Source organism: Nematolebias whitei, chromosome 2 (assembly GCF_014905685.2).
Source record: "Nematolebias whitei isolate Nwh7 chromosome 2, NemWhi1, whole genome shotgun sequence".
Lineage (NCBI taxonomy): Eukaryota > Metazoa > Chordata > Actinopteri > Cyprinodontiformes > Rivulidae > Nematolebias > Nematolebias whitei.
In genome coordinates, this window is record NC_056499.1 from 49335687 (window position 1) to 49345964 (window position 10278).

The window sequence follows — 10278 nt, forward strand, 5'->3', positions numbered from 1 at the left end:
TTATTTATTTATTTTTTAATCAGAGAAGATTTAAAAAATAAATAAATAGCGCCGGCTTTAACATGAAATCCTGTTGTTACTTTAATGTCTATTAAATAATCTGTTAAAGCTAATTCAGCTGAATAATAGTAAAAAGACTAAAAATTATAGGATCTCTCGGGAATATTTCCCTCAAATATGTTTAAAGAAAAGAAACAGCCTTTAGTTCAACTTTATTCTAACCAATAGATGTACAAATCACAAAACAAGAATTAAACTTTAAATCAAAGGTAAAAATAATAAATAAAAAAAATCTGTGAACAATTAAAAAAAACATTTCTAAATTGAACAATAAAAGTAGACACAATAAATGCAAATACATCAAATGATAAAGAAACCCGACAAAATTATATATAGATGTTTTTGGAAAATCTGGTTCATCAGAGATTGAATGGTGAACTAGCAGGTTATATATATATATATATATATATATATATATATATATATATACTGAACCTTTCCAAAAAATTAGAATATCATGGAAAAGTTGCTTAACTTCCATAATTCCATTCAAAAAGTTAATTTTTAATAGATGATAGATTCAGGGCCCACAATTTAAATAATTTCAAGTTTTTATTTGTTTATTTTTACATAATTTGGGCTTCCAGCTCATGAAACCCACGAAAACAGCAATTCAAAAAATTTGAATACTGTGAAAACATCAGCCCAAATTTTGCAGTTCATGAATGTTTTAAACTGAGTGTGACACATTAATCATCTACTAAACTCCAAACACCTGTACATGTTTCCCCAGGTGTAATTAAATTGATTTTGTTTGGTTCAATTGTCTCAGTTCGGTTCAATATGGGGAAGACAGCAGAAATAACTGGCAATAAGACCTTCATTGATACCCTCCATAGGATGAGTAAGCCACAAAAGTTCATAGCTAAGGAGGCTGGCTGTTCACAGAGTGCTGTGTCCAAGCATATCAATGGAAAATCTAGTGGAAGGGCAAAATGTGGCAGGAGAAGATGCACCATCAAAAAAGATGACCGTGGGCTTCAGCAGATTATCAAAAAGAGAAGATTCCAGAATCTGGCAGAGATCCAGAAAGAGTGGAATGAGGCGGGAGTCACAGCTTCAAAAACCACCACATTCAGACGATTCCGGGAGATGGGCTACAACTGTTGGGTTCCTCAGTCCTTTTTTCCAATGAAAGTAAAGTGTGCCTTTCATTCAGAAATCAAGGTCCAAGGGTTTGGAGGAAGAAGGGCGAAGAACAGAGCCCATACTGCTTGAGGTCCAGTATGAAATATCTACAGTCAGTCATGATTTGTGGTGCAATCTCTGGTGCAGGTGTTGGTAAACTCTTTCTTAAATCCAAGGTCACTGCAACAGTCTACCAGAATGTTTTAGAGGACTTCATGATTCCTTCTGCTGAAAATCTGTATGGAGATGCAGATTTCATCTTCCAGCAGGACCTAGCCCCTGCCCATGCTGCCAGAAGCACCAAAACCTGGTTTGATGCCCATGCCACAGTGCTTGACTGGCCAACCAACTCGCAGGACCTAAACCCCATTGAGAATCTATGGAGTATTCTCAAGAGGAAGATGAGGGGCACCAGACCCAACAACAATGAAGAGTTGACCGCAAGCATCAAGGAAATCTGGGCTTCCATAACTCCCAGTCAATGCCACAGGCTGATTGTCTCAATGCCACGTCGCATCAAGGCAGTGATTCGAGGAAAAGGGATCCACAACCAAGTATTGAAGATTGACATATTGGTTTGAAAGTACCATATTTTGATTGATTTGTTGTGATCCTAATTTCTTTCTTTTTTCGCAAAAACGGAGTAGTGCGGACTGATTTCTTCACAGTATTCTAATTTTTGAATTCCTGTTTTTGTGAGTTTCATGAGCTGGAAGCCCAAATTATGTAAAAATAAACAAATAAATAAAAAGCCCCTTCCCATGGACTCACCACCTGTGGGAGGGGCCAAAGATGGGATGAGTGGTGGCCGAGGGCGGGGACCCTGGCGGTCTGATCCTCGGCTACAGAATCTGGCTATTGGGACGTGGAATGTCACCTCACTGGTGGGGAAGGAGCCTGAGCTGGTGTGTGAGGCTGAGAGGTTCCGGCTATAAATAGTCGGACTCACCTCTACACATGGCTCTGGCTCTGGAACCAGTTTCCTTGAGAGGGGCTGGACACTCTTCCACTCTGGAGTTGCCCCTGGTGAGAGGCGCCGAGCAGGAGTGGACATACTTATTGCCCCCCAACTTGGTGCCTGTGTGTTGGGGTTCACCCTGGTGAATGAGAGGGTGGCCTCCGTCCGCCTACGTGTGGGGGGACGGGTTATGACTGTCGTTTGTGCTTATGCACCAAACGGCAGTCCAGTTCCGACTGTGGTTTGTGCTTATGCACCAAACGGCAGTTCAGATTATCCACCCTTTTTGGAGTCCTTGGAGGGGGTACTAGAAAGTGCACCTCCTGGGGACTCCCTTGTTCTGCTGGGGGACTTCAATGCTCATGTGGGCAATGACAGTAAGACCTGGAGGGGTGTGGTTGGGAGGAACGGCCCCACTGATCTGAACCCGAGTGGTGTTCTGTTGTTGGACTTTGTTATTGACAATCCATGTCAAGCACAAAACACCTTGTTCAAGCATAAGGGTGTCCATATGTGCTCTTGGCAGCAGGACACCCTAGGCCGCAGTTCGATGATCGACTTTGTCATCGTCTCATCTGATCTGCAGCCACATGTCTTGGACACTCGGGTGAAGAGAGGGGCGGAGCTGTCCACTGATCACTACCTGGTAGTGAGTTGGCTCTGATGGTGGGGGAAGATGCCGGTCAGACCTGGCAGACCCAAACGTATTGTGAGCGTTTGCTGGGAATGTCTGGCAGAGTCTCCTGTGAGACGGAGTTTTAACTCCCACCTCCGGGAGAACTTCGAACATGTTCCAGGGGAGGTGGGGGACATTGAGTCTGAGTGTACCTCTATTGTCGAGGCGGCTTACCGGAGCTGCGGCCACAAGGTTGTCGGTGCCTGTTGCGGCGGCAACCCTCGAACCCGATAGTGGACACCATCGGTGAGGGATGCTGTCAGGTTGAAGAAGGAGTCCTAGCAGGCCTTTTTGGCCTGTGGGACCCCGGAAGCAGCTGATGGGTACCGGCAGTCCAAGCGACATGCGGCTTGGGTGGTCGCTGAGGCAAAAACTCGGGCAAGGGAGGAGTTCGGAGAGGCCATGGAGAATGACTTCCGCACGGCTTCGAGGCGATTCTGGTACACCATCCGGCATCTCGGGGGGGAAAGCGGTACGCCACCAACACTGTTTATAGTAGGGGTGGTGTGCTGCTGACCTCAACTCGGGATGTTGTGGGTCGGTGGGCAGAGTACTTTGAAGACCTCCTCAATCCCACCGGCACGTCTTCCACTGAGGAAGCGGAGCCTGGGGACTCTGGGTCGGGCCCTCCAATCTCTGGTGCTGAGGTCACCGAGGTGGTTAAAAAGCTCCTCGGTGGCAGGGCCCCAGGGATGGATGAGATTCGCCCGGAGTTCCTTAAGGCTCTGGATGTTGTAGGGTTGTGTTGGCTTACGCGACTCTGCAATATTGCATGGACATCGGGGTAAGTTCCCCTGGATTTGCAGACCGGGGTGGTGGTCCCCCTATTTAAAAAGGGGGACCGTAGAGTGTGTTCCAACTACAGGGGAATCACGCTCTTAAGCCTCCCTGGTAAGGTCTATTCGGGGGTTCTGGAGAGGAGGGTCCGTCGGATAGTCGAACCTCGGATTCAGGAGGCGCAGTGCGGTTTTTGTCCTGGCCGTGGAACACTGGACCAGCTCTACACTCTCAGCAGGGTCCTGGAGGGTGCGTGGGAGTTTGCCCAACTGGTCTACAAGTGCTTTGTGGACTTGGAGAAGGCGTTCGACCGCGTCCCTCGAGGAACCCTGTGGGGGGTACTCTGGGAGTATGGGGTACCAGGCCCTTTGATACGGGCTGTTAGGTCCCTGTATGACCGGTGTCAGAGACTGGTCCGCATTGCCGGCAGTAAGTCGGGCTTGTTCCCGATGAGAGTTGGACTCCGCCAAGGCGCGTGACGTTAATTTGAACCCCACCCTCTGGAACGGGTACGGAAAGCATAATGGAAACACAACTGGGGTTTTTGCACTGCTCCTACTTAGCCCCTGATTCTACTAAGCCCTCCCCGGAAAAATTGCTATTCCACAGCACTTTTTAACTGATTTGAGGCTGATTTGGGACCTTGTTTGGTTCTTGCTTCTCAGGTGGGACCGCGCAAGCTGAGTCCGGACCGAAACGTGAATGCAGGTCACTGATTGGTCAGTGGTAGGAGTCATTGGATCTCAGAAAATTTTCACCGATCCTCCATTTGCAATTTCTCGGAATGCAGAGCAGCGGCTGGATCTTTTTTTAAGATTTTAAAAACAATAATGACAACACTGTGCTGAATGTGTTTAATGAAGTCCAGGCGTTTTTTTGTGTTTGGTGACCGACAACAAAATTCGAGCAAGCAGAGTCGCCGCGGAGGATCATACGAGCTGTCAACCTGTTGAAGCATGTGAGGCTGGACCCCGAGCCCCAGCCTCACGTGCTCACAAATGCTGGATTCCGAGCCCTGGCAGGCAGGAGGACCGGGACGAAGGGTGGAAATGTTTTTTTTTTCTTTTATATTTTATGTATTAAAAAATAAAGTTTTTTTTAATCAGTGAAGAATAAAACTAAATAAACAGTGCTGGCTTTATCATGAAATCCAGTTTTTACTTTGACTTTATTAAATAATCTGTTAATTAAATTTAACTCAGCTGAAAAATCATAAAAAGACAAAATTACTGGATCTCTCAGGAATATTTCCCTCAAACATGTTTAAAGAAGAGACACAGCCTTTAGTTCAACTTTATTCTAACCCACAGATGAACAAATCTCAAAACAAGAATTACACTTTAAATCACTGTTTGATTGTTCTTGTCTCTTCAAATTAGGACTGCCAACTTTTTTTTTCTTATTTTATAGACAAAGTCAGTAAGGTGAGAAATAACATTGATCACTGATCATCACTTAAATCACTAAAATAAAATCTGTATGCACGAAACAAAACCACATATCAAAAATGAGTGCAAATACATCAAATGATGAAGAAAAATGTGGAATTTTAAATATAAATGTTTTTGTAGGATCTGGTTCATCAGATTTAATTCAGTTTATTTCTATAGCACCAAGTTACAACAGAAGTCGTCTCAGGGCACTGAACAGAAATATTCATATATAAAATAAATTAACAGAAACATTCATATTTAAAAATAATAATTTAACATTAGTTATCTGAGGAGCAGACTGCTTTGACTTTGACTCATTGCAGAACTCTCACTCGGTGAACTAAAGTTCATTAAAAGTTCATTCGCAGGATTTTGGATTCTGGACACGCCTCCAGAACTGGTCCTGAAGTGCGGTGGAAACGGGCTGATCTGAGCAGAGTTGGGGCTGAGTAGGAGCAGTGCAAAAGGGGCAAACGTGTACCGTACCGAGCCGAGTAGAACCGTGCTGTACCGGTACTAAAGGTACTAATGGAAAAAGGGGCAAAATTCAAGAGCCAGGAAGAAGGAGAAATCCAACACAAGACCTTTTAATCCCACACTGAATGAAATTTAAGACAGAAAAACCTATAAGTATAGGTGATGGTGTGTGTCACTCGATGAGACACATTCAAGGTTAGTTTTTGTCTGTTTATTGAACATAAAGTGATATTCAGTGCTCTCTGGTTCAACAGCTGTGTGTATAAGAGCAGTTGTTTGGTTGGAAACATCCAGAAAAAACATCTACATTGAATACATTCATGGCACGAGGCTCAATTGTGTCTTAATCTCCTTCATACACAAAGATGTTCAGCCAACTGTCCATACATTTGAGGCTCGATGGCTCAATGCCTCGAGGCTCAATAGGATTTACCTGTCTAAATAAAGGTTGAATGAAAATTTGCACCAACCCTTAATTTAATTGCAGAATAGCTAGCTAGGGAATAAATCAGCAGTGAGAAAGTAGCCTGAATCGCCTTGAGTCAGCGGGTTTGAACCGTAGACCGTATGAAAGAAAACAAGCTCAGGAAGCCAGAAAGAAGCCTGCACAAGATTCAATGTAAAACTTTTGTCTGATAGAAAAGTCATATGAGAAAAATACATAAATAGTCCCAGGGATTAAAGCATAAAAGAGCTTAGTAAAAGTACACAGTATGCTGTGCACATGACCTTAGTACAAGTACACAGTACAGTGTTCTCTAATGAAGCACCATCCAGACCAACATCATTCTGAAGGAAGAGATGCAGTGCTTAATTTGAGCTGGATCCTGTCGGAACAGGATGCAGGGACTCTCTTATTTTGAAAGGGTGCGTTGCGACAAAACTCTTTGCTTGGATCCGGTAACTCAAATCTCCGCCCCTAAAAGTCCAAAGTCATCTCGCATTTTTATAGAAAAAAACTTGTAAATATAATTAAACGGCACAACTAAATTGCAAATCAGTTTTATAGTTTAAGTGGGTCATTTATAAAACTTTGATAATTTATTAAAAATACAATGAGAGAAAAGTTTGATGTGTATTATTCACATTACATCACGTATCAAAACAACGGCGCTAATTTGTCAAAAATAACAGCGATCAAAACGTTGAAAAAACAGTCCAATTTACTTTAATTAAAAAAAGGTTTCTCATTGTTCTTAGTTGGACAACTGAGAACTGAAGCACCTGAAGGCAGTGGCAATCAAGACTGGAGCGGGGGGGGTGCCGAGCTAACCAGATAGCAGGAGCCCACAGACAGCCGTCATGAACAGACGGAGGAGGTACCTGGAGGTTTCACATGTGGAGTCAGACAATAACGTGCAGGGCTGAATTCAGTGGATAAGAGTTGGGCTTAGAACCATTGGGGGGTAGGATGCATGTTGCCTTGACGGAAGCGGAGTTGTTCTATTCAAGCACAAGGACAGAGCTGTTGTTGTTGCTCTCTAAAATAGTTACTGAATCAAAAGTTTACTTGTGTAGGTAAACAGATTTTAACAACCCATTAAAATACACCAGAATGCAGGAAATGGCATTTACTTTATTCAGAATTTTCTGGGGGAGGGCAACCACCACGCAAAGCTGAGGTGTTCTGTAAGCTGGCTTCACATGCAGATTACCCTCACAAAAGAGGTTTGTTATGGTTTTTGTTAGTCTGACTCACAGATGTATATCTGCAAACTCAAAAGGGATGAAAAATGTGAGTAGTTTTTTTTTTTTTTGGGGGGAGGGGGGGGGCATGCCCCATGCCTCTCACACATTGACTGATAGAGACAAACACTAGCAACCCAAATAGTAGTGAAGATCGCTGATGGATAGTTGTAATTTTTGTTTAGTTTTTTGTTTAAAATCCAGGTTGGAAATGTTTACCACTCATAACTGTGTTCCTGAACGCATCATGGACATACGTACCTGACTTATCAGCATCAAACAAGTCCTCCTGTGAGGACAGGACCTCACGATCCTGCTGTGCAGAAGACTGGAGGTTCTGAGAATGCAGCAGAGCCTGGACACTCAGTTGGCGGCCTGGCTCACCCAGGGACTCAGAGGAGCTGCTGGAGCTCACCTCAGACCTGAAAAAACAAGTTTCAGATTATGAACTTGCATTTCCAACACTCCAAGTGTTCCACTGAGATGTACCTCGCTGCTTTGTGGTCCAGTATCTCTGAAGTTCTGGAGCTGATGCTCTGCCCTGCTGATATGACAGACAGACTCTTCAGTGTCAACATGAACATCTCAGTCAGATTAACCTTCACACATCGCTGCTCCACTTCAGTCAACAGGAGTAAAACCAGTTCTTTACAGAAGAGACAAGCAGAACCGTCTGCAGACATGGAGGTCAGCACTTCTGGATCAGAGAGAAGGAATAACACAAACCTGGTTGTCTTTGCCTCTCATGGTCTGGCTGATCAACGTCTTCATCTGCACGAAGGTCTTGACTCTGAGAAAGCTCCAGAAATCCAAACTGAGAAGTTCTCTCTACAATACAAACAAAATGCAGTTTATTTAAAAAAAAATACTACATAAGCAGACAGACATTCTACTTCCAGAGACTGCATACCTTCAGACTGAACACAGTTTGTTGTAGAATCAGCTCCAGGATCCATTTCACAATCTTCTGCTGCACACCTAAAGGTCAAATGAAAGACGTCATCAGAAACAGTTCTCTGAAAAGCTAGATAAGAAAACAGTCAAATAACTTCACAAGTTAATAAAATAAAATGGGAAGAACCAGTTGTAGGTCAGAGGTTCACATCTGCTCATCAAAGCTGCAAATAGCTATGTTTACATACGCAAAATTCTTTGACTGGATTGAAATGTTTTCAGATTAAATAATTCAAATGTATTATTTACATGGGCCCAGTCTGTTCATGACGAGTGTTTACATGCAGCGGGCTTTGTTCTGAACAGAAATGCTGACATACGCAGAGTGCTAAACGCTCCTTAAAAAAAACACAGAAGAAGAAGTTCTACTTCCAGTTTACTTCCGGGATGAACGTAAACAAACCTGAGCACCCAAAATGGACCCATGACTGGTTTTAATGACGGTGAAGACGTTCCTGCCCGCCCTGACTGAGCTACATGTGATACAGATCATTTTCAGCTCTTTCAAAGTTTCTGGTAGAAATGTTGTCACTCACTGACCAGTTTTACTTCCCTGACATGCTAACATTATTAGCATTAGCCAGGCGGAAATAACAAAGTCGCACATGCGCAGTCAGGTCAGTTTTTCACCATCAGATAAAAATGAACGGATCAAGAGTTTACATGTGCATTGTTCGGGTTATGAATCGGCGTAAACCACCCGTTTCGTTCTGATCACAAATTATTTCGGATCACGCTGAATTAACAAAAAATAACCCGAACAGGGTGTTTACTTGACACATTTTTATTCCGAACGGCCATTTGATCCGACTATTTGTGTCCATTTAAACATAGCTAGTGTCTTCTTCTTTCAGCTGCTCCTTCAGGGGTCTCCACAGTGAACTAACTCACAAAGACTTGGCGATTGTTTTTATGTCAGATGATCTTCCTGACACAACCACAGACACCGAGTTACCACAGCCCTCTGTGCGGAGCAGAGAGCTGCCATCTAGAGCCTGGGGGAGCAGATGGTGGGGTTAAGGGCCTTGCTCAAGGGTCCAGAGTAAAACATATGAGGGCAGAAGCAGGTGTGGGTGCTTCACCTTTCCCATCCACATTTTGATGTCGTCTTTCCAGGGAGTTGAACTGCCAACCTTCCGATCACATGCCCACCTTCTCTAACCTTTGCGCCACCACTCCCCATATTTGTTGGAAGAGTAACATCATTTATTAGTACTTATATTGGTACTCGGTATTGACAAGTCAAATCTAAGTACTTGTACTCCGTTTGAAGAAAGGTGGTAGACGCGAGTCATTTTAACCTTCGTCTGGTTGGATGCATCTCACAGACAAAAGGTATTTAAATTAGGATAATTATGTTTTTGGTACATTAGTAAATATTTTATACCATTTACTTTCACCTTTGTTTTTCTACATTAACTAAATATGAAAAAGTAGAAATCGGACTAGTGTGGACCTCGACCATCATAATGCACGTACCGTTTTTTGTTTGGAGGGGGGCAGATGTTTAAAACTTGACTCTCTTCCTGTAGGGGTGAGTTGATGTCGGCTGGAGATGCAGCACCTGTTCAAAGCAGCAGCAACATTTTTGTTTTGGGGACTTGAAGAGGATCTTGTATGTAAATGCAAGAGATTAGACAATTTCAAACCTGGTTCAGTCTGGCTGTTCTCTGACTGGCTGTCGGTCTGAGAAAATCGACCACCTCGTGGTGACGAGATCAACTCCTGAAGAGGAAAACAATGATTTGACAAAGCAACACAATGTAAATTAGGACATTTATCAAAACAAGTCTTGTCCTGTCAGTAGAAAATTCTTGGACTATCTAAGAATCATCACTGCTGGTTTTACTGACAAGCGTCTGTTATTAGATCTACAGTGGTGCTTGAATGTTTGTGAACTCTTTATAATTTTCTATATTTCTATTTATAAATTCTAGAATTGTGCCGCTCAAGGTGGCTGCATGTTGGAGCAGCTCTGTTACTTTCATTCTGAGATTTTGTTTTTGGAAACTTTAATTCCTCTTTTTCTGGATGTAAGTCACATTTTTTGGATGATTGTTTCCTCTGGTATCGGATGCTGTGCAGCTGGAAGGATTTTTACCGAAACTTTTTTAGTTTGGGACATTTGC

At 43.2% G+C, this 10278-nt stretch overlaps 1 protein-coding gene across 1 annotated transcript in view; it reads right to left on the bottom strand.

Annotated features, from left to right (window-relative positions):
* Positions 1 to 9874, bottom strand: part of tp53bp1 (tumor protein p53 binding protein, 1) — a gene marked incomplete at both ends in the record, with an annotated part of 265669 nt that extends 255795 nt beyond the window's left edge. The window contains 6 exon segments of the mRNA XM_037692237.1: positions 7457 to 7617; positions 7685 to 7739; positions 7922 to 8023; positions 8106 to 8173; positions 9629 to 9713; positions 9799 to 9874. Coding sequence (XP_037548165.1) covers positions 7457 to 7617; positions 7685 to 7739; positions 7922 to 8023; positions 8106 to 8173; positions 9629 to 9713; positions 9799 to 9874 — 547 coding nt within the window.
* Positions 9875 to 10278: the final 404 nt, after the last annotated feature.